The sequence below is a fragment of the Rattus norvegicus genome, chromosome 4, assembly GCF_021556685.1.
Source record: "Rattus norvegicus strain SHRSP/BbbUtx chromosome 4, alternate assembly SHRSP_T2T, whole genome shotgun sequence".
Lineage (NCBI taxonomy): Eukaryota > Metazoa > Chordata > Mammalia > Rodentia > Muridae > Rattus > Rattus norvegicus.
Genome location: NC_141537.1, coordinates 111220516 through 111246416, shown reverse-complemented (window position 1 = coordinate 111246416; position 25901 = coordinate 111220516). Strand labels below are relative to the sequence as shown.

General features: G+C 39.1%; 1 protein-coding gene across 6 annotated transcripts in view; it reads left to right on the top strand.

Annotated features, from left to right (window-relative positions):
• Positions 1-25901, top strand: part of Ctnna2 (catenin alpha 2) — a 1149154-nt gene that overhangs the window by 380055 nt on the left and 743198 nt on the right. For all 6 annotated transcript variants that reach the window (XM_087656637.1, XM_087656638.1, XM_087656636.1 and 3 more), the window contains one exon: positions 2802-3005. In XM_087656637.1, coding sequence (XP_087512763.1) covers positions 2802-3005 — 204 coding nt within the window. The remainder of the gene's footprint in view (positions 1-2801; positions 3006-25901) is intronic.

Genomic DNA, 25901 nt, shown 5'->3' with positions numbered 1-25901 from the left:
TGCTCCTTAGTAAACTCAAAGCATTCCAATTAATATCAGAGAAGAAGTCAGGGATGTCCACGTTTTCTACTTCTGTTTAGAGCGGTACATGAAGTCTTAGCCTAGGGGAGTAAGACAAGAGAAGGTGAAGGGGCAGCTTCACTTAGCTTTCAAATATATGTGCTACCACACTTTTGAGCACATTAATTTTTAAATGAAAGATGTTAATAAACACTTGTATACAAGTCAAATAATGAGAATGAAAATAAGCAATATAGAAGTCATTTATTAAACTAAGTTTAAGAATTTAAAAAGATAAAACAAGAGGTCCGACCCACAACTGTTTCATAGAGTCAGCCTGAAAATACTAGAAAGAGCAACAAGGTGAGACATGTAAAGGGATGAGATGGCTTCAAAGAATACAGACAACATTGTCACAGTGCAGTCAGTGTGAACCAACAACAGGGAAATTAGAAAGAGATAAAATCCTCTCAATGAAGCAGATCTTTGCTTTAAACCAGTGGTTCTCAATCAACCTTCCGAATACAACTCTTCATGTTGTGGTGACCCCCAACAATAAAATTATTTTATTACTATTTCATAACTATAATCTTGCTACTTGATGACTTGCAGTGTAAATATCTGATGTGCATTTTACCTGATTTGTACCCCCCCAAAGGTGTTGAGTCCCACAGGTTGAGAAACACTGCTTGAAATGGCCTTGGATGGGCCCTATGGCTTGGTGGTTTTATTTTGCTGATTCATAGTTAGATGAAGGCCAAGGTCCTGAAGAGGGATGGGGAGAGCAGGGAGGGTGGTGAAGGAAATGTTCTTCCAAGTAGATAGAGGGCAGATTCATAGAGGAGTGGGAGCGTCTGAGCTGTAGAGAAGGGAGTTTACAGGGTTCCCAGTTTAGGGTGATGTTTTTACTGATCAGAGAGAATGGATGAAGAACTTAGGTCCTTCCTCCCTTTCTCCCACACTCCTTTCCTTTCTTCTGTCTATCTGTCCTCCCTCCCTCCTTCCCTCCCTCTTTGCCTGTCTCCCTCCCTCCTTTCTTCCTCCCTCTTTTGTTCCCTCCATCCTTTCCTCCCTTCCTCTTAGTTCATTTTCCTTCTGTTCTCCTTTCCTACCTCCTCTCCTCCTCTCCCTCCCTCCCTCCCTCCCTTTCTTCTTCACTTCCAATAGTGCTGTGCTTTCTTTGGGACTTTCTTACTTTTTTTATTCTTTTTCAGGAGCTGTAAACAGATTTGTTTGTTTGATTTTTGTACTCCAGATTTTATTCCCTTCCCCGTTCACCCTCCAAATGTTCCACATCCCATATCTCTTCTCGGCCTCTCCCTTGTCTTCACAAGTTGTCTGAACATAGACACATACATACTTATTTCTGCTAGTGTATATAACCTCTACCTACCCAGGTACACAACAAAAAAGATATATGCATGCATATATAGAAAAAATATGGGGAAGGGGAAGGAAAGAGGGAGAGGGAGAGAGAAAGAGAGAGACAGAGAGAGCAGAGAGACAGAGAGACAGAGAGACAGAGAGACAGAGAGACAGAGAGGATGCATTTGGTATCCTATATATACATCTGAATACATTCTCCTAAGGATAGAGTCTTATACATAAATACATATGTGTGTTTATGTAGAATGTATGTATATATGTGTGTATAGAATGAATGTATATTGTTTATATATATATGCACATACATACACAATGTAAACATATATACATACTCATAATTCAAAGTTATCAAAGTCTATTCTCTCTTCCTCAAACACCACACACACACACACACACACACACACACACACACACACACACACACTACTTTATCCTTTCTGCCTTGAGTGGCTTCTCCCCTCAGCCATTCTCCATTCTCATCCATCACTTCAGTGATTTCATCCACACTCCTGTGTTGATTAGAAGGTTGCAAATTTATTGTTCCTTTCTACAGAGGTTTTTTTTTCCAGAACTTCCCCCCTGTGATCTATAAATAATGAATAATTCCATTAGTAAAGTAACTTTTATGCAGAATTTGTCAGGCTGTGTTTTTTGCATTACTCTCATGACAGCCATGAGCTGAGACAGGTAGGGCACACAACGGCTGACACTGCAAAGCATCTCTTCCTATGTTCCCCAGTTGTTTCCCTTAGAGTCTCAGAGATTAAGTGTGTGGCTATTTTAAACAGATTTGTTTTTTGGGGGTTATACGTCTGTGTGTGGTGAATGCAGATGTCCACTGAGGACAGAGGAGTCAGACCCCAACTCAAGTCAGACCCCTTAAGTTAGGAGGCAGAGGTGGCTTTCAGTGTTCTTAACATGAAAGTGGGGAACCAAACTGATCTGTAAGAGCAGTATGCGCTTTTAACTTGTCAGATGCCTTTTGCCTACGTATCTAAGGACATCTGCCCCGAGACTCTGCTCTTCCTCCAGAGAAGGCTCTCAATACAGCTAATGTATGAATTGTTGATTACAGTTCATATCTGAGGTATCAATCTTTCCAATTCTACAGTGCTCTGTTCTTGAAGGCCAGGAAGCCAGTATCACTATCTTATGGGAAAATACCTCCCCACAGATGGCCTTAATCAAGAACACAGGCTTCAGATAAGAGTTTCTGTTATTAATCTGTAGATTACATTTACAGGGAGGAGGAACAAAAACTTCCCCAAGAACTTCTCAGTATCTGGATTTTGTCTTAGTATCTGGTTTATTTTCCGGGGAGGGCTTTCTTGTCGTAGCGTCAGACAGTTTGCCTTAGAAAACAGACCGAGGCAGCTGTCTCTCTCTAGTTCATACTTCCCTTCTGATCTCTTCAGAATAAGATCATCCTGGACCCTATGACATTCAGCGAAGCCAGGTTCCGGCCATCCCTGGAGGAGAGACTGGAGAGCATCATCAGTGGGGCTGCCCTCATGGCAGATTCCTCCTGCACACGTGATGATCGCCGTGAACGTATTGTGGCCGAGTGCAACGCAGTCCGCCAGGCGCTGCAGGACCTGCTAAGCGAGTACATGAATAACGTAAGTGCTGGGCTCCAGGCTTTTCTTATCTCAATGGTTTGTGCTCTGTGCTCTTGCGATGAAATCAGGTATAGCAGGAATCGAAGACGGGTTTCACTGAAGGAACACTTTGGGAGTAAACCTGCGCTCTGACTGTTTCCATGTGCATGTTCGAGATGGAAGAATTGAGTGAAGTGTAAAATCTCAGAAAATCTGAGGGTGACTTGAGTGGTGTCTTCTTGGTCCTTTTGATGGTTGTGATTTGATTTAAGTAGGAGTTCAGTTGGTGAAGGTGGATGATGGATGGAAGCAAGGGAGGCTGTGCCAACGGGTCCTTTCCGAAGCTAAGAATAGCGATAGATGCTAATCTTCAACTCTGAAAGCCATTAATAAGCACAGCAAGTTTAAAGTGCTCCTGCCGGTCCAATAAAGTGGGAAAGTTCTAACTGCCCACAAACTTGGAGGAATTTATTAGACCTATTCTGCAAGTAGGGAATTCTAATGAGTGAATTGTCAAATAAGTGTGACTGCCGTCTCATTTTGGATGACACAGACAACAACCATTCTAAGTCTTATAAATTGTGACTGTGTGTGTATTTGTGTGAGTGTGTGTGTGTATGTGTGTGTGTGTGTGTGTGTGAGAGAGAGAGAGAGAGAGAGAGAGAGAGAGAGAGAGTATCTGTAAAATGAAAGGTGATTGAATCTGTATTCTTTGTTTTGAAAGGCACTGGACTGTAGTTGTATTCATTTGCTGCATTGGTTTAAATAAGAAGTGCCCAGAGTTTGCATTTATGAGTGATCAGAGTTCTCCCTGTGCTGCATTCTTGTCTTTGGGAGGATCAAGTACCAGTTGGAAAAAGCTGTCAGTCAAGTCAATACTTGGTTCATTGTGTGTTGTCAGAATGGCCTTAAAGGTACTGAGGTACAGGGAGGCTGAGAAATCTGAGCGCATCCTTTGCATCACAATGCAACTTCCCGAGGCAATGCTGAGACCGAGCAGCCTCCCAGTACCCAGTGACTGACTTGTATCTTAGTAAACACATGCAGCTCAGTCAATCAGAAAATCAGCAGGGTAGATTTCAAACAAGAAGCCAGCACTGGCAGTGACAGTCTTTTTCCTGGCATTTAAAAAAAAAAAAAAAAAAAAAAAAGAAGGAGTATACTGAGAATAGCCTGGAATCTAAACTGCCGGTTCTTATTTTTATTTTTTTTTTCCTGAGCCAATGGTTTGACTCTGCAGAAGGTGCTTGTAGCCACACCTAAAGATCTGGATTAGATCTCCAGGATCTAAATGGTGGATCTGACAGCTGTTCTCTGACCTCCACATGTGTGCTATAGTATATGTGTGCCCTATTCCGAAGTAAGAAAGACATATAATGAAAAACAAAAATCACTTCCCTTTCCGTGAACCTTCAGGTAGTTTGATTTTCAGAAGACTTGTTCATGTCATTTGAGAATGAAATGTGGATGTCTACCTAGACATTTGTGAGAACATCTCTATAGGATTGTGGGCGACCAGTGCGTGCTGTGATTTGGCTCCATGCATGTAGGGTACAGCTAAAGATGTTGGTGGCCAAGGGCTCTCCCACCCTAAGCAAGTCTTTTGAGTGGCAGACATGTGGAAAAGGGATCCTCACATGATCTGGAGCTTGCTGTATTTGGGCTTGGCGGGGAGGGTGTGTATTGACATGTCTACAGACCAGCTTCATCTCAAGGTACACGAAGATTCGCATCAATGAACAATAATTACCAAAGGAGGTAAAGTTATAAAAATTGTGATGGCCGTAGCCTTAATATAAATAAGTCAGAATTGATTGTGTTCCTGTGAATAAAAGCCATGGGCTTTGATTTGAAAAAAAAGAGAGGTGATCAAGATGTGGTATGTGATTTTCATTTGCTGTCTAGAATACTATCAAATCAGGTGGGTTAATTTTTGTTTATTTCTTTGCTTTGTGTGTATATGTATGTTTAATTTCAGTGTAAGTTCATACAGACCAGCAGAGGTTGGTGCATTTTCTGTTTTACTGAACTTCAGTTTCTTGTAGTTTGGTTAGAATCTTGTGATACAGAAATGGTTTGTTGTTTCTACTCTCATATCGTGGCAGAATACACAGAAGGCTGTAATTTTCAAATTCCCAAGCCTACAAATCCTATTCCCATCAAAGATGGAAACAAAGCATATCCCATCTTTGTCCTTCTCCTATGCTGTTCAGTTGAGCTTCACACTTGTGACTTGAGGGTAGAGCTGGGTGCAGCCGTGCCACCATGGTTCCTATGAAGTGCTTTTATTTCTACTTCTACAAAATCAATATGCTTATCTTGATATGGCATGTATTAGTTTAAAGATACTGGTATACATCCATGGCTTGTCTTAAGCTTCTGGGCTGTAAATGCTGACTCATCCCATCATTCCTAAAGATTTTTTTCTCTTCCCATTCTGTAAGCTGTGGGAGTAAGTGCATTAATTATCACATGCATCTTTTTGTGCTAATGTATTAAAAACATTAGGATGGGAAAATCATGAACCCAAATAGTTAGAGATTGAAATCTTGAAGTAACAGTCATTTCTGAATTCCAAAAAAAAATTCTGGTTAGTCCCCAATGAAAACTCAACTTCTAATACACTGTTGGCATCCAAAACAACCCTAAAGTGCCAGTCTTACCAAGTGATATGGAATGCAGATGGAGATTGCAGAGGGCTGCTGGGTGCAAACTGATAGAAACATCAGTCTTCCTGGGGGTTTGTGTTTTGCACATGTAGAAATGGTTGATCTCAGAAAGAGATCATTGTTTGCTTGATATTGCCATAAATGTCTGTGTTTAATAAATATGTACATGTATGACTTGTAAAAGCTGCAGAAACTGTGTACTTTGAAAAGATACTGATAAGAGAACAGCCTAGAAGAAGACACCAGAGACTAAAGCTGAGATCTTAAAGCAGATAGAGATAGGAAAGAAAAGGGGTTTTTCAATGGCCCCCAAAGAAGTTCTCACTTAGCAGGGCCTTGGGTTCTATTCAGCTTCAGGAGCATCTACCAATGAAACTGTTCTTTAAAACTTCAAACACTGATAGATTGACGTTATAGTACAAATTGGGAGTGATGAGTAGAGGCTCTTCCGCCAAAAGATGAGTGGTTTGAACATGTAAGTGGGGATTGGTGCTGTCCATGTTATTACTGTAGTATACATTATTCCAAATTACAAGGAGCCCATAAACTGTCCAATGGAAGTTATTTTATACAACTTAGTTTGGGGGCTTTAAACTTTCTTTATTAAAATATTAAAATTGAATTCAAATGTCCACTGAAGTTAGCTTATATGTCAAAGAAAAAAAATCAGAACTTCATGATAGGATACAAAAGGGCATGGTATTTTCCAGAGAAGAATTTTATAGTAGGTTGACACATTCATTCAACAAATGTATAAATGACTCCTTTGTGCTAGGCATCACATTAGGAAAGCAGGAGTGAACAGGGAAAAGCTCTCTGCTTTCACAGGACTCGTGTTCCAGAGAGAGATGATGGACATCCTAACTGTGAGTGCTTTGAGCATGAGCTATTTCAGATAATGATGAGCCCAGAGTCAAAATAGAAAACCCCAAGAAGAGGAGGGAGGGAGTGCTATTGAGTCCTGAAGATACAGGCACATGAAAGGATTACAGATCAAAGACCTCCTCGAGGTGAGAGAACAGACAGCATATGAGCCAAGGGTCTTGCTTATGAACAGCCATCTAGTATACAAGGACATTTATGAGGAGGTGAGCACGGATTTGCACAAGGTCTTATGCATCATTGCACAGGACTTGGCTTCCACATTAAGGGGATGAGAGATCATCTGTGAGTGGAGATTCAGGAATCAAGAATAGACCGTAATGGTCTAATAATAAGATAAATAGAATAAATGTCATAAAAGCTGGATTCTGAATAATCCATGTTATAACAATCTCCATAGACAGAGGACAACAGTAGAAGTGGACTAAGGGGTCCACCCACTGACTATAATTTTAATAAAAATATTCACATAATATATAACGTAGTTATTGAGAAGAATATGCCCACTGTCGAAATGTAAAATAGACAGACATCATGAGCAACATTTACAGACATGTCAGAAATTTTCATTTGATTTAAATGGCACAGGGAAATCTTATTTAACTCCAATGTAGTAGCAATTTGTAACTAGCTCACTTGGCCACTGTGCCTGCATACTTTGATAGACAGGGTATTTGACTGGGTGGTTAAGTAGAAAAATTATGCTTCAAAAATCTGTCATCAAAAATGCCTCTCACTATGCTTTTCACTCTTATATAGGACTGAAAAATAGATTCTGTGTCCTAATTACTAAACTAAAATTCAGAACCGTAAGAAAACTTTAATCCTTATTCTAGGTACTAAAACGGTAAACGGGCAACACTGAGAGGCAGTGAGCTGTTCTCTTCTTCATGAACAATTCACTGATGAGCCTTGGTGAGACTATGGAATGTCATGTGCCTGGATCATGTGTACTGTGGTGCTGTGCGACCCGGTTGAATTCCATATGCATACACTCTTTGTATAGCTCTAAATCCTTTATTGTTTATGTGTGCATGTATGTGGATATGCGCACATGAGTGCAGGTGCCCATAGAAGTAAGAAGAAAGCTTTGGGTCACCTAAAGCTGGGATTACAGGTATTTGTGAGCCACCCACTGTGAGTGTTGAAAAACTAACTTGAATCTGGAAGAGCAGCAAGGACTATTATCCATCCTATTATCCATCAAGTAATCTCTCCAGCCCCTCTACATGTTTGTTTTAAGTCTATTAGAGGACAGGACTAGGGGATGAATTGGTGAGTAAAGTGCTTACTGTTGAAGGACTGGGATCTGAGTTCTATCCCCAGTATTCATGCAAAAGCCAGGTATGACAAGTGCCTCTTACCCTGCCTCAGCAGGGACAAAAACTGGTAGATCCTGAGGGATCGCTACCATTTAATCTAACCAAATTCAACCTCCAGTCTTTACACGTGCCTGCCAAAACATAGTAAACATGCATGCGCATACACACACACACAAACACACACACACACACACACACACACACACACACACACACACACACACACACACGGACATGTACACTTACATACTCATTCAATTAGAGAAGTCTGACCAATGAAGCAAAAATTCCTTTGATGAGGGCCTTGGAGGTCTCTGCTGTGTTAACTACAGCAGGGTATTTTTCTTTGTATTTCTAAAAATAGAATTATATATGAAATAAATGAATCTATGTTTTTTTTCATCCCCTTTGCATCCCTTTGGTGGGTCCTGGCCCTTAATTACAAACTGCTACTGAAAGTTTGATAATTAAAGGACACAGTTATACACTGTTGTGGGGTCAAATATATATATCTAAGTTCCTGCAATACTGGTGTTCTGTCTTTAGCTACACAGAAGAATGTATTAAAACTGAATATATTAGTAGCTGTGAAAAAATCCACAATGAAAGGAAGGTTGTAGGTAAGTGGGTGGGTTTTGTTTTGTTTTGTTTTGTTTTTATCATATAGGTCCAGGAGAGGTGCAGTCCATCTTGGTAGAAAGGGTAACAATTCAGAGAGCAGAGAGATCGCATTTCATGCACACACAGGAAGCAGGAGGAAAAAGTGAGACCAAGCTTTAAAACTAAAACGCCCTTCCCCAGTGATGGACGTCCTCCGGCAAGGCTCCTCCCTCTGAAGATTCTAGAACATCCCCAAACAATGAATTGGAGGTGTAGTGTTACAGGTAGGTGAGCCTAAGCGAGAGATTTCTTATTCAAACCCACCACAGGGAGCTCCTTCACAGGACCCACTTACAGGGATCTGGGGATGCAGTGAGATCAATTAAGTTCATTTCCAGCCTTTTCCTGGGTTCTAACTACAGCCAAGTTTAAACAAACTCTTCCCGGCTGTTTAATTTATTCAATTTTACAACTTCATAAAGCATGTCTTATATGTAAGTGTGTTCTCTTATACACCCCCATGTACCCACTTCTTGTCCCTCTTACCCCCCTCCACTTTTGCCCCTTGATAGCTTCACATCTTATTCATCACTTACAAACACATAATTTTACACATCTATAGAAAACTTTCTTCCTCGAAATTGTATGACATAAAAATGAGATGATATCCAGGGATTCAGGACCTCAGAAAACAGTGGCCTTTCTATTCTTACTTCATTTTGTTTTGGTAGCATGATGTGCATATGCAATAAAAAGTATGATGCAAAATTTGTAAACTTATTCTTTATATACAATTACTGTTAAAAGTTGGGTGTTGCCTTTATAAAGTTTATAAGCTTTCAGAAACAGTCTGTGTGCTAAAACACACAAGCTTGTGTTATAACTTGATTTTTTTTAAAAAATGACTGTCTTATAAATGGTATTTTGTAATCTATTTTCTTTACTTAATATTTTGTTAATGTTTCCATGCCAATAAATATTCTCTAAGCAAATGCTTCCTGACTGCATAGTATTTTGTTATGTGACTTCAGCATAATAGACTTTGAAGCAATTCATTCGGAGTATACTGATAAGTAAAGAGATGGGTGTTGGAAAAGACAAACACAAAGCCTACTTGTCTGGGCAGGACAGTGTGACTTAAAATCAAACTATGACCAAGTAAAAGATTTAGGAAAGCTATGAGAACAGACTTGAAGCTCAGAAGAATTTTAGACTCTTGGGAAGTTTTAGGCCATCAAACATTTGAACATAAACAAAATGTAATTTCCTCTGAAAGCTTGGGTTGGCCTTGAACTGAAGGCTATATTCATGCTGCAGCCTTAGAATGAACTAAAGGTGGGTGCGGCAGCTGCATGCATCTGATACACCAACAACTCAGAAGCCGGAGGACTGTGGATGTTTCTGTTGTTCAAGGGCAACTTGGGAAAGAAATCTCAAATAAATAAATGCATAGCAATAAATCCCCCCATTAAAATTTCTGTGAATATACTTTTGTTTTGTTTTAAACTGGGTAACTTTGATTTTGTTTTATCTGAAACAAAAATCAGGTTTCTGGGAGATATAGGCATATGCCCCTCCATACAGCTAAAGGGTCCATACAGCTAGAGAGCTGTGAGACAGGAAGTGATAAATAATAAACTGAACATGAACCTATGCATGTTTTAGCCAATGCTCAAATGGGTTTCAGGTTACCAATGGGGCACTCAGGTGAAGAGTAGGTCACAAAGTCTAGAACCCTGCAGGATGACTCTAACCCAGAATGTCAGAAGAAAGTCTAGGTTCTCAGACACTAATGCCATTGGAACGATGATCTAGCAAAATCAAATTTAATTTCAAATGGTGATAATTAGAAGAGATACTGTCTTATTGCTTAAAGAGAAAGATAGAAAATACCCCTCCTTGAAGAACTTAATACAGACCACTGGCCATTTCTTTTCAAAGCCCAAAAACAGAATGATTTCAGCATGCCAACTTTTAGCCAGAATTTACTTTGAGGCTATTATCATGTACTAATCAGTATATCTTGGAGAAACCAATACCATTGTGTCCAGACGCCCTCATCTCATTTTTCATAAATTTAGAAAGTTTAGGTTGTTTTTAACTTTTTTTGTTCTTTGGCAATTTCATACTTATGCATGATGAAATTGTTTCATATACAATCCCCATTCTCTCCCCCAAATCCCCATATATCCCGGCCATCCTGTCTTTCTCCTAATTTCATGTAATCTTTTTTAATATCCCACTAATTCCAAAGTACTGCATCTATGTTAATGAGAGGGGTGCCATCAGTTGGAATATAGTTACCCTATCAGTGGCCACGTCCTCAAAGAACAATGCCATTCCCTCCCTCAGCAGCCGTTGATTGCCAACAGCAAGGAACCCATTTTAAATCTGTCTCAAAGTATTTGAAAAATTAAAGTTACAACAAAACTAATTTAGATTCTAGATTCACTAAAACTCAATTTAAGGACTCTATCATAAATTAAAATTTATCTAAATGACTAATTATAGGTTAAGCCTCCAATGATTGTAATTACTAGATTTTGATCATAAAGTATTTTAAAGAAAATGAATGGAACATTTGGGATTATCTTGAAAGATCAAAAGATTGTAGGATGTTCAAAGGCAGACATGGAATGCAAGATTATGAGTTGCGATGATGGAGAAGGTATGTTGTATGCAGGACATTCTTTACTATGTTAAGCCTGTACCAATGAGGAGGAGAAGCAAAGTAACTGAGTGTAAGGCAGCCACTGCCTCGCAGAAGAATGATGCTTACAGGATGCTTCTAGGGAGCTGAGACTAGCAGCCTTAAGCTTTAGTGTCACTCAGCTAACTGTAGCTTCTTTAAGGAGCTCTTCCTGCATACAGAAAGAAAACAGTAACAACTAGAACAAAAATAAATATTGTTTAATTAATTAATTAATTAATTTTATTAAAATAAAAATTATCCCAACAGCAAAATTACTCAGTGTTCTAGTTTCTTTTCTGAAAAAAAAATCAATATCTCAGAGAGTCCTTGAAGGCTAGTCTGAATCATACAAGGTCAATCAATATGACGGGAAGAGCCCAAAGCATTATGGGATAATCAGGAGTTGTCTTTAGCTTTGTAAATGAACAGGGTTTGCTGACAGCCTAGTCTGCCAAGTCATCAGATTGGTCATCATAGCTAAGGCAGCTGGGACAGCCCAATCTATCAATTGATCTTCTCAGGAGAGCCTTTACCACACCAAACTGTCAGAGAGATTAGAATGCTGTATTCTTTTATCAAACATTGATTAGCCCTTCCTCTAAGTTTTCAAAGTACACTGCATGCCTGGAACTGGTGTTCTCACTCCCCAGTATGTTGTTCCAGAGATAAGCATTGAAGCCTTCTTTGTTTAGTTCTGTCACTGCCTTGGTCCCACAAGGAAAAGTATTGCTCTTGATTCAATTAGGAAATAATTGCACTCTTAAAAAAATATTTCATTGGTGGTAACATCTCTCTGTTCTGGGACACAAAGTCTTTCAGTGACTTTGTACTTAGTATCTCCTTTAATTGCAATGTTCTTTCTCAAACCAGGTAAAGATGACTTCTTTGCCTCTAAAATTTAGCTTGAATATGTCGTCTTGATTGCTTTAGCATACTTAATTTGGTAGTTATACCTGCCATATTCCAATGACATCACCTCTGGGGTTGATTATTTTGCATTCCAGTCTTGGAATTTAACTCTCATGAAGAGGAGCCACATATAGTGCATAATCCCAAGAATTGAGAGCAACTAGCCTAGCACAGGGTAGGATATATAAAGACATTTTTAATGAACAAGTGGATTTCATCATCTTCAACAACAGCAACAACAATAACAACAATAATAATATTAACAATAATAAAAGAGTTATGATTATAAAAGAAGGAACAAGAAGAGAAGACAAATCACAGATGTTTTTAGTACATGTAATTTTATATTTTAGGATGGAGGTTCATCCCTATTTATTACTCAAATAGTTGATGAAACCAGTGGATGAATCAGCTAAGAGGAACTCTGGTTTCTTTTTGCTTCAAATTGCTGTATTCAGCCCATTCTTTATTGCTTGAGCTTTCCTATGGCCCTAGGAAAGTACTCCATCAGATCTTTCTAGAAAATCTTGAAATTATCCCAGTAATTGAGCTGTTGTCATTGTAATACTGTCATTTGAGGCAGGACCTTATAGCTCAGGCTGGTCTTGAACATGGCACGTTACCAAGGCTAGACTAGAATCACACTGATCTGAACCTCAGACTCCTACCTGCTAGGATTAAAGATATCAAAGATGAAAAGGAAGCATATTGGAGCTTACTCTTCAGTTCAGAGATCTTGCCTGAACAGCTTCTCTTTGGCCCTACAAGGACAGCATGCCTGTATGAACATATCCATAGAGATGAGTCCCAGGAGCTAAGCAGAGCTCATATTGCCAGTAACTAAGGATGTTTCAGGCTACACTGCACTGTGGACATTGAAACCCATTGTTTCCTGTAAAAGAGTTCCTTTAAGCACCCTTAAATTGGCCCAGAAAGCAGAGATTACCAGAGACATTCTCTGAGGCCCCATTCAATTCACACAATCACAGTGTCTCACAAAAAGGATTTTAATTGCTAACTTGATCAAGTACTTAGAAAAGTTTTTCTTTATATTGTACTGCTATTTGTATGTATGCATGTTTGTGTACATATGTACATCTGTACTGGTATGCATTCACATCTGTGCACATATGTAAACCAGTATTCTCTATAGCTCTTCAACTTATTCTCAAGGCAGAGTCTCTCACTGAAGCTCATCCATTTACCTAGAGGGGTTTGTCAGTGAGCTTTAGGAATCCCACTGTCTCTCCCTCCCCAGACCTTGGTTACCTATGTGACAACACCACATCCAGCTTCTTGTATAATGAGTTCTGGAAATCTGAACTCAGATTCCTCTGCTTGCATGACAAGCATTTTGTTGATTTAGCTCTTACTCCAGCCTCCTTCAGATGATTTTTAAGCTCAGAGAGGGAACAATTTAAGACAGTGGGTAAATCAAATGTTGATTTAACTCAACAGAGGTTTAAAACAGGTTTTCCTTTTTTATTATTAGGAATAAATACTGGTGTAAAAATATATAAAATACAGTAAGCAAAATACATCTGACTAAGTATTGTTGAGCTGTTCTAACCAGCTAGGACATGCAAAATACCTGAAATTTGAGCTGGCTGATGTCTTTTTTGAATCTGTAAGGAAGAGGCAAGCAGACCTGTACCAGCATCTCACCCTGTGAGCTGCTAATTGAAGGGTAGCTGTTTGTTCAAAACTTCAAACTGTCTAACATCACGCCCCCAAACACACCTCTCGCTGTACATCATCCTGAACACCTACTCTGCAACTCGTAAGAAGACAGTTTGTTATCCTTGAAAGGACTAGGCTCTCTCCACAAGCACCAGAACTGAAATGCCTGTTCGAATGGATTATTTAAATATCTCTTAAGAGCTACACTGCTGGCTATTTGCTATGCGGACTGCAGCTGAAAGATTGAGAGACTCCTCCAGAGTTACCCATTACTCGGTTTACCTTGGAGCTTTTGTTCCAGACTAAGCTTTTAAATCAGTCATGTTCTCCATTATTTTTGTCAATTCTAGAGCAAGGTATTTCTGAAGAAGAACTCTGTACACTGCTCTAGAAAATTTGAAATTGTCATTCAACCTAAATTAGGGTATCAAACCTATGTGAAGAGGTGAAAATACATATATTATAGGACCATAAATCAGTCCTAAACCAACATATATGTAATAGCAAAGCCAAGGAAGATAACTATATATAAAACGAATCTATCCCTTACCAACTGCCTTAATTTCAATTATGTTGTGATGAAGTATTTTGACAAAAGCAGTTTAGGGGAGAAACAGTTTGTTTTAGCCAATAATTCCAGTCAACAATCCATAATTGGGCAAAGTCAAGGAATTTGAAGCAGGTAGTCATGTTACATTCCTAATCAAAAGCCCAGAGGAAGGAGATAGAGCATTCATGCTTAATGCCTGTGGTCAGCTTGCTTTCTCCTCTCTTAAACAGTTCAGGATTGCCTCCACAGGTAATAGTGTCACCCACAGTGGTTTATCTTCTTATTCCAACAACATTATCAAAAGTATCCCATAGAAACATGCCTACAGTCTAACCTGACTGAGATAAACCCTCTTTGAGCCTGTCTTCCCAGGTGATTCTAGCTTGTGTCCAATTGACAATCAAAACTAACCACCTCACCCACCTTGGACTATGGCATTGTGCACCAACTCACTTTATCTTTGTTCCATGGAAACCCTCCTAAAGAAAATGGCTCAAGAAGACATTAGAATGTTCTGCTACTTTTGATTTGAATAAATCAAAAAGAGACACAGAACATTTCATTTTGTTTGGGACCTACAAGTTCTATCTAATTTTATAGTTTTGATCCTTATAAAAATGATGGACACAAAAATCCACTAGGAAATGTGCGTTCCTGCATACCAAGGCTACTTATGCACAAATCATTTCTCTGAATTTTATCTTGTAGCAAACATTAACTACTTCCTTGGGTCTCTTTGCTCTGTTTCCTCACTTTAAATAAGTAATAATACATTATCTCTTCTATATTTATATTTTCTTCAAGATTTTTAAAGAATAACTAGCCATTTTTATGAAGACCCTGCTTCTGATTTCAAGCCAGTTAGATGAAAATGAGCAGCAGGCTACCTACTGACAAGTGAGTGGCCCATGATCCTGACCTCATGTGACCAGTACAGTTCAATTTGTAGCTCAGGTCTTCTGGTCCTGTCACTGTTACACTTTGATTCTTTGCCCTGATTCTGGTTTTATATATTAATAGAGCTAGATACCACATTGGGCTTTCATGTTCTTTGCCTATTAAATGTTCCACATGGTGTATTGACAACCTTATCTGCCATACTTCTATTCTTGTAAAGTCAGTGGACTATATACTATTCTTTGAATAAGCATGCAGGCAACAGAACAGACAGATACTAGTCCAAGTCCAGGGAGGAAAACAGGCATCACAGTCTAGTGGGGCAAACATCTGAGCTTCTCACAAGGAGCCTCCATTGTCAAGAGGAAGGTCTGAAAGGATAAAGAATTGGATCTGGTTTCTTTATGAGAGTAAAAACTCCAATGGTTCAGTCTCTGGGTAGTATCTATCCACTTGATAGGGGTAGCAGGAACCATATTCATGACAACATATATACACCAACTTTCCCATAATTCCCAATGTTCAGTTCAATATTTCTGTGCTCAGCTAGGCATGTCTTTCCAAAAGCCTGATTTCTATCTTTTCTAAAAATAAATCTCTAGTTTTTTGCAGCTTGAAATAAAGGAAGTTATGGACCCTCTTTCTTTTTACCCTTCTTTCATGATGAGAGTGTATAATCAATATAACTGATTAATAATTGTAAAACATCGTAGGGTTTAGTATCATGTTTTAGTTGGTGTACACATTTTGTGGACAGATTAAAGCAAACTTGGAAATGGATTTGTTATCATCTTCCTCATAAGAATGATTAAAGTCTCATCTCTGGGAAATTTTTTTAAAACACACAATATTATTACTGATCATAGTCACCATGCTATGCAATAAACTAAAACCAATTACTCATGTGTAAATGAATCTGTGGCCTATTTTCCCACACTAGCCTATAGAAGCCAAAGGCTGGTCTTTTAATGAAACTGATGTAACACATAATGTAACACATACTGTACATAGAAGAAAGTAAAATTAGTATAGCTCTTCTACCTCTTTTGAAACAGGGTCTCATTTTGTAGCCCAGAGTGGTCTTGAACTTAGGACAATCCTCGTACCTCTGCCTACCAAGTGTGGCTGTGTGTTTCCTGTCTGTTAATAAAGAATACTGTGGCACTTCATAAGAATACTGAAGCTAGAAGTATTACATGACTCTCCCCCTGCAAGGAACTGAAAATGGGTGTGTTGAGAGCATTTCTGGATGTCTATTTTCATGACAGCACTGTTCACAATAGCCAGGACAAGGGTCCACCAATCCACAAATAAAGGAAAATTGGATATATGCACAATGGAACACAGTATAACCATAAAGAAGAAAATCCCCTCGTTTACAACAGCCCAGCTGTACCCGTAACTCTAGTTGCCTTTTGGAAAATAGATCAACATTTCTCTTTTAACATTCTCATTTTTCTCTTTTCTGCAGAACTGGATGCTTCAAATCCCTGCATCTTTGACAGTTTTTAGTGTAAATTGGCTTGTCCTGGCTTCCATTCTTCTAGCTGGGGATTGTGGTCCTAAATGAGCTAGCAACTTTTCTCTGATTTATGACTTTCCAAATATTGAGACCTTTTTTTCTGTTACCAATTCATTTCAAGGAGAACTGGGGGTCTTTAAAAGAACATTACTATATGGTCATCTTGCTGGGGTTTGAGAAACTAGCCGTGATAAATACCTGTGCTGAGACTGCCACCTTCAGCTGGGTCTTATTTATTTTAAAGCTGAAATGCAATGGCCCATCCAGTGTTCAATACACAGACCTGCAACTTGACCACAGAGAGGGATTCAGTTAGCTCGATCAGTATACAGTTTTTTAATGAACATAGAAGTTGCACAGAGCATGTTACAGCTGTTGTTTCCATCTCAAATAGTAGCCCAGTCAGAGAGCTGGTCAAGCTGAGATTATGCACATGGTAATGAATAATTGTTCAGAAACTCAATTTCCAAGTATCCTTCATTCTGTCTTCTGCCAAGCTAAGGCCTAGTGCGAGTGTTATCAGTCCCACTAGTTGCTGAGGACTGTGCACAGTGATTCTATTTCCACTGTGTTACTAGACTTTCCTGGCTTACAGTATCTTTCTTAACACATGTTGGGCCTCAGGATCTTACGAATGGAATCCCTTTCTTGTTTTCCAAAGGTTATTTTTAAGATTAACTCATCTTTTATGTTACTGGATTTTCCCCCATGACACCTTTCTCTATAAAACCCTCTTTCTAACTAATTTTTATGGAAATCGTTAATGTGTATTAATAGTATAAAATAATCACTTCCATAATGACATTTTTATGTGACTATTATGTTTATTTATTTGGTATCTGTGGATGTGTGGGCAGACTATGGCATGTTATATGAGGTTTGAAAACTGTGCAGATGTTGGGTTTTCTCCTTTCAGGATGTTAGTCCCAGAGAGTGAACGCAGCTAGTCAGGCTCAGCACCACGTACGCTACCTGTTGAGCCATCTCCCTGGCCCTTCAGCATTTTTTCACACATATGCACAGTGGACTCCTAGCAGAGAGCTCAGCTTCATCTCCTCCTTTCTCCTTAATATCCGTGCTTCTACTTTCATGATCCTTTTGTTCTGTGCCTATTGCACATGTGATAGAAAACATGTACTTCTTATGGCCCTTAGTCTGCCCAATGACAGCTGATATGGCCGTCTCTAGTTTCTTTCATTCTCCTGTAGATGACATTTCGGTGTTTTTCTCTGTGGCTGAGACATACTCCACTATCTGAAAAGCATGTTCATATTCTCTTTTATCATTCTTCCATTGACCTTTGATATTCCTAAAACTTTATCAAGCATATTGCCCAATGGTTTAATGTACGAGCAAACAGGTTACAATAACTATTCATCTCTAATGCTATCAGAAACCAATATGCTAAAATCAAAAACAGAGACCAGACTAATGTGTGGGTCATTAACATGCAGTACAGTCAGTTGGAAGACTCCAGTGATATATTACTAACATATCGTGAAGAGAAGTGGGATACTTCATTACATTTTCCCACCGAATTAATATATCCATGGAATAATTCTCACGAATCCAAAAATATATTCTAGAAAAATCGTACATATTTTGGGACATCCATATATTTAACAGATAAGAAAATACTCAACACCGTAGCTGTGTGTGCTTCAGATCTAGTTCTCCCAGTGTTGGAGCTATAGATGCACCAGGCTTTCCTGGGGATGAGCAAAGGTCAGGCATGAGCTCTGTTTCCTAGCCCCACTCCCAGATAACCTCTCCTCAAGTGGCCCTGCTACTTACTGAATTGAATATTTGCTTCTCATGTAAAATGAAAACAACTCAAATCTCGTGAAATCTTGATGGCAAGACACTTTGAAAAATAAATGTTTTTTTGTACATGAAATTCTACTTAGTATTTTTTGTCTGTAGTACCCAGATCATTAACAGAAAAGGACCAAGAAGCAGGAAACCTCTCAATTTGATGCAATGGATCTGAAGGTGCTGGTTAAACAAAGAAGCCAGACTCTTGGCAGATTAGCTAGCCAACTTGTTCTGGAAAATACAAGTAACTGCAAATTCTGAGCCCTGGCTATGAGTTTTATATATTGGCTGTATAAAATCTGCCAGAGAAAGTAGAATGGATTTGACTATATCTGTGTCTCCATGCTGAGATTTTAGGAAGCCATTTGAATTGCCCACCCATAAGGCCTCTCTCCCATGGCTATGTATTCTTTGTTTGGTGATAAGCCAAGAACAATAGCCTGATTACAATACTGCTCAAATCTTTTGCCCTGACTTGGCTATACCATTTCCAAAGAATGTATTGTGATTTTTATTTTCTTAGAATAATAGAAATATGGTATTTGGCCAAGAAGAGAAGTTATGATGAAACATCTCCATAAAGCATTTTGACTATTTTGTTCATGCGTGCTATTTTCTTCCTCCATAGTGACAGGAGAATCATGGCTTTTCTTACCATGTAATGAACAATTGAATTATACCAATGCAGTTCAGCAGAACTAATGCTTACTTGCTGGGTAAATCAATCTGTTTGCTTTCTTTAACACAAAAGGGAAACAATCACAAAGTTAACAATTTTACTTTATAAATTCTTACAATAACAGAAATTAATCACTGAAGCCAGGCCTGAGAGTCTTTTGTTAACCTAATCCAATTTTATTGGAAAAAAGTATTAAAAATTATTGAGCGCTTAAGGGGTTATTCAAGGATACCAGAAGACAATGAAAATTGTACAGTCGAGCGACTGACTATTCTGTAACTAAATGTTTCGAGTATCTGACTTCCAAATGTGGTGTAAAAATATGTAACAAGGCATATATAGATACAAACCATTTAGTATCTCCAAGAGATGGGGACACAATAATGGGGTTAACCCTTGCATATCTGGAAGATGCCTACTAGGTTACCAAGACATTAAATTAGCAAAAATAAAGTCTATATAGAAGAAAATGTAGAAGTGGGCAATGGTGTATCTAAAAAGGGTTCAATAGAAATAGTCAACAGGGAAATGCAAATCAAAAGCACACTGAAAAATGATGTTGCTCCAATTAGAATGATTGCCATTAAAAGGTAAAAACAAAACAAAAATATAAACAAATGTTGTAGAGTTGTAGAATGCTCAGAGAGAGGGAATTCTTGGAGACTATGAAAAGTAAAGTAAATTATAGAAAATAATATGACAACTCCATATGAAACCCCAAATAGATCTATCTAACAATCTATACTCACACCATAGCAAATCGTAGCACTGTGTATGAGAGGCACCTAAAAAAGTAATGTCTACTGGGAGCCAGAGCCAAAGCATGTCAAATGGAGAGGCGAATGCTAGCAGCAAACCACTGAACTGAGAATGGGACCCCTGTTAGCAGAATTAGAGAAAGGATTGAAAGAGCTGAAAGATCTTGCAACCCCATAAGAACAACAATGCCAGCCAACCAGAGCTCCCAGGGACTAAACCACTACTCAAAGTCTATACGTGGATTGAGCCATGGCTCCAACTTCATATTCAGCAGAGAAGGCCTTATTGGGCATCAGTGGAAGGAGAAGCCCTTGGTCCTGCCAAGGTTGGACCCCCAGTGTAGGGGAATGTCGGGGGTGGCTAAAAGGGGAGTGAATGGAGAGGGGAACACCCTTATAGAAGAAGGGAAGGGGGATGGGATGGGAGGTTATGTCCAGGAAACCAGGTAAGGGAATAACATTTGAAATATAAATAAAAGAAATCAAATAATAAAAAAATGAAAAAAAAGAAACAAAAAAAAAAGTCTCATGAAGCCTGTACACAACAAACAAGTTATGTAATCAAATGCTTACCAGAGGTAAGCCAACACCTTTGGACAGAAAGACAGACAGGCAGACAGATGGACGGACAGGGACACACACACACACACACACACACACACACACACACAAACACACAGTAGGATTCTGCATGCTTCTAAAACTGTATAGAATTCTGGTAGTTGTTGTAGTATAGAATAGACATGGAGGACATTAGAGTGTATAAAGTTTGAATCAGGCTTAAACAGACAGACACTATAAGGTCTCTGCAAATGTAGAGTCTAAAATAGTTATCTGACAGCATTTGCAAATTGAATCTGGTTTCTAGACGCTGACAAGAATTAGGAGGAGAGATAATGAAGAGGGGTTGGCAAATTAGCATAGTGTTAGAGTTAGATAGAGGGGATAAATTCTGATATTTTGTGATACAGTAGGGCAAACATAATTAACAGTAACAAAATATATGTCTTAAAATAGGTAGAAGTTTTAAAATATATCTTCATCACAAAATAATCAAAATTTAGGGAGATGAATATGTAAATTACTCTGATTTGATTATTACCCAATGTGTACATAAATCAAAACATTATATTATGCCTCATGAATGTGTACAAATATTATGTCAGTCAAAAATAAATTAATTCAAAAAATAAATAATGGAAGAATTATGGAGAAGATATTTTACATGGGAAGAATATCATAAGATAAAATTTGTTATGTGCATAGTCGGCTTGGTAAGAGAATGAGCCACTGGGTTAGATAAGAAGGATTTAAAGAGAGAGAAGTGAAAACAGTGAAAAATGTAAGTTTGGATTTTAGAAATCTCTAAGTGTACAAATGCATGCTTTACAGTGGAGAGATGGCTGGTAAAGTGCTTGCCCGGCAAACATGAGGACCTCAGTTTATCCCTAAAACAAATGTAAGAAAGCTGGACTGGGTAGTGTGTCAGCTGGGGATGTAGAGCTTTGTCATTCGCTAGGGCTCCCTGGCCAGTGTTTCCTCCTTAGTAAGTTACGGGTCGGGCCGTAAGATACCATGTCCCTAAAGGAGGCAGAGGTTGGCAGATTAGCTCAGTGAGTAGACATACCCAAAACTCAGGGCTTGAGTTCAGTCTCGGACTCCACAAAGGTGTCAAGGCAGAGACCATCAGTACAACGTTGTCTTTTGAGCTCCATATGTGTGCCATAGCACACATGTATACCCCCATTATACACACAATATGATAATGACACTTTTTATTAGCTAGAGGAAAGAACCCGAGGAAGCACGCCAGAGCTTCACCAAAGATGACATAGTTGTTAATTAATTAATTTGATCCCTTTCAACTTATCAGTGCACACACAGATGCACAGATATGAGCCCCAGTTTTGTATAAACACACACGTGTAAATGTAAATTTTAAATTAAGAGGAAAATGATTAAGGCATTGGAAAGAAAACAGAAAAGGTGATACAGAATAAGGAGTCAAGTTCCAGGAAACTTGATGACCCATTTGTTTTTAGAGTAAGAAAAATAAAAGGTAGAGGGAGGAACTAAATACGTTACTTTTCCAAAGTAAAACCATCTAGCAATGTATAAAATGATGAGATTAGAAGATGTTTTAGTCAGTAAAATGTTTATCATGCAATCAAAAAGACCTGAGTTCAATCCAGAAAAATCCATGTAAAAAGTCACACGTGACAGAGTACACATCTAATCCCAGGAATGGAGAGATGGAGCGAGGCAGATTCCCTTGAATTCCACCTACAGCTCATCTAAATTCACATACATATCTACACACACTCATGTGTGCATGTGTGTACACATAAAAGAACTGACTTTGAAAATGAAAGCACTACCTCTCTTTTGGAGAAATGTCCTGGAGAAGAAGAACTTTTTGTTTCTTGGATTTACGGGAGTCACAGGCGTTATTTAGCTTTCTTCTTTCAGATGAAGTTCAGATGTGTTTTCTAGAGTGAATGTTAGGAAAGGACAGTGAAGATTAGGGTTTGTACATCACAGAACACAATTTTAAAATGTCCCTGGACCTGCTCTTAGCTGGTCTGCAACCTTTCTAGTCTTTACTTGGATAGTTCTGTGTCTGGGGCCATGATGATGTCAAGTGCCATATAGTTGTTTATCGTAAGTCAGGAGCCAGTCCCATTATTTGATGATTTTAACACCTTTTGATCATTTGGCCCCATTCTATAGAAAACATATTCCAAGATGTTACAGAGGATACAAGGTCAGATAAATTAGTCACTATTTGAGAGTTAATTATTAGACCTGGCAATGTCTTGAAACAGGGTTCTATTCATTATTGCTAATCTCAAAAAGTTGTATTGAAAACATTGTAGTTATCTATGACAGGATGCAGAATAAGATGTTATGTTGATCGATGTTAGTTTGAGTCAGATGAAATTTGATATATTACTATATAAAAAGGAATTGTTACTTCTCACAGGAAGGCATGTATCTGTCAATTTCCAATCAGTCTGAGGCCAGTTTCACTCACCATAGATAATCAAGGTGGTTCCCGTGTTTTCAGACTTATGTGGTCAGAGCCAGCCTCCCTTGGGTTGGTGGGAAGCCTCGCTGGGAGACATACTGCAAGTAGTGCTGCTGTTTAGTTCAACTTAGGCTATTTGTCATCTCACAGTGGCAGCATGCAGGGTTGCAGACCAGAAAGGCCAATTTCCAGTACTCAGGACCCTGCCATCTGAAGGCACTCGAGCCTCCTCAGAAGCTCTTATGCCATCACAGTGGATCAGAGCTCCACAAGCTCTTCGACACTTGGTGCTGATGCTGCCACAAGATGAAAGCCACGAGGCTGGGCTCGAAGGTTTCTTTTAATGTTATGGGTTCTGTAATTGTATAGGTGTGCATCAGAGGGATGTAGGTGGGCCATCATCCTGGCAAATGAAGTTGTTTCTAGTTCTAGTTTTGCAGCCCTTCACTGTATACACAAGATCAGAACTGAGGAGGAGCCCTTGGCTCTGAGATGAAAGTACAAATCATATTTATTTCCATATTTCTCAGTCTTTGCTCATCATATTTTATGCTGTTTTTTTTCTTTGTGTTTATTTGTTTTACATATGACCTCATTCTAAGACAGGCTGCTGGGAATTTACTATGTGATACATGGTGGTTAGGAACTCATGGTCCTCTACTTCAGTCTCTAAGTACTAGGACTATACATGTGAGCCACCATGCCCAGTTCTATTTTGAATATATTTTCTTTTCATTTTTTGTTGAAAATGATTTGTGTGATGGTATGTGCATGTGAGTGGGTCCATGTGACAGAACGTGAATGAGGAGGTCAGAGGAAGTCTGAATAGGTGGGACATGCTCTCCTCTTTACAAAAAAATCAAACTCTGGTCACCTGGTTTGTGCAGCAGGAAAAGCCTGGGTACACTGACACATCTCTCCAGTACTACTCATTAGTTCTTAAAGAAATACCCAGTTTTATTTTTTTAAATTTAAGTTTGAGAATTTCACATATGTCTCTGAGTTGTAGGATAGCAAAAAGGAAAGCCAGCTCTGGTAGCAGTGAGGGTGGTTCTTCCTTGGCATGGGGATTAGGTTGGTTGAACCAACATCATCTTCCCTATGGAAAGACTCTACCATGATCTCTGCCAGATCTGCCTTTGTTCAGCCTCAGGGCAGCAGGGTGCAGCATGGATTTTCATTTTGACTTTGTGCTGTGCACTTCGAGACAGAGTTGCACTGTAGACTCCCTGGAAGCCAAGTCCACTCGGTTGTGAATGATAATGATCTCAGGCAAGTTTTCTTCAAAAGCCACACCAGAAATTGTGAATTTTCCAAGGTCATCATGAGAAAGTCATTTCTTTTCATAAGATATTCCTGTGTGTGCTTCCATGTATTTATGAAATAAATTCAACTGTGATTATTAGAGCACTAAATTATCAAAATCTATATTACTTAAGTGTAAAGTATACATAACCCTGTTGAAGGAAGAGGTAGGTAGGTCTTGAGAGCCACTTTAGCCTGTTAACTGCACTGGGTATGGTAGAGCTGGAGAGATGGCTCAGTAGATAACAGCACTAGCTGCTTTTGCAGAGGACCTAACTTTTTTCCCAGCACCCGCATCAAATAGCTCACAACCGCCTGTAAGTCCAGCTACTAGGTTCTGGTACTCTCCTCTGGTCTCCCTACCCTCACTCACATTGTCACAGATTCCTTGTTCTTTACTGCATACTTAAACTTCCCAGCATGTATCTTGTAGGTGAGCACAGCAGCCTCTAGAGGGTGGAATTTGATAGGCATCTGTGTGAGGTTGCTGTGTAGTCACCTCACACAATCCAATAGTGAAAAGTGAGCTTAGCTTTAGTGAGCTAGCTTTAGGCCAAGATCCCTTGGGCTCATTCCAACCCAGGAGGTCCAGGAGTGATGATACTTGTCTGTGTACACTGGAGGAGGAAGAGACAGAGGAAGAAAGAAGAAAGAGAGTAAAGAGAGTATGGAGGTTAAGGAGGATGGAGGAAGAGAGGAAAGAAATGGAGGTGAGAAAAAATAGAGGATGGGGGAGTGTAAGAATAGTTGGAGAGAGAAGAAGGAAGAAAAGGATGATGAGAAGAGGAGTAAAAACAGAAAAAGGGGTGGGCGAAAAGGAGGAGGAGGAGAAGGAGGTGGAAGAGGAGGAGGAAGAGGAGGAGGAGGAGGAGGAAGAGGAGGAGGAAGAGTAGGAGGAAGAGGAAGAGGAGGAGAAAGATGGCTTACTTTCACAGGCTCAGACTGCAAAGCATAAGCTAGCAATTCTGTCTGGCTCCTACCATACCCTACCTTACCCTACCCGACCCTATCCTATCCTACCCTACCCTATCCTACCCTATTATCCTATCCTATTATCCGATCCTATGCTACCCTACCCTCAACTCTCTCTTCTCATTATTCTTCCTCACTCTGAATAGTCAATCATTGATTACAACTTCACAGAGGAGAAAAGGAAAATGATGGAGGACTGAGGGTAGGATAGAGGGATGGAAGTCATTTAATGTTCAGGCATGAACCAATGAATTTGGTAATTGAGGATTATATTAGCCACAATTTAATATCTTAGAGGTTGTTCTGACTTCTCAACTGTTTGCGCTGAAGTATTTATAGGGTTTTGTTCGTTGGGGTGTTGTTCTGGCTTGAGTTGCTGGAAATAGCTATAAATAGGTCTGTTGTTGAAGTACACTGCATGTCTGGGAACAGTTAATACAATGTGTATAATATTAAAGTAATCCTCAATGTTAAAAGGAAACAAGGTGTTGCTCACATGTTTTATAATCCTTCAAACCTTATCATTTGAACTAGACATAGTTTTAATAGGCTAAATGAAAGTCAAACTGTCAAAAATTCTATTCAATATATTAGTGACAGCTTATCTAAGCACCCTGTCTTGTCCCTGTCATCTTTA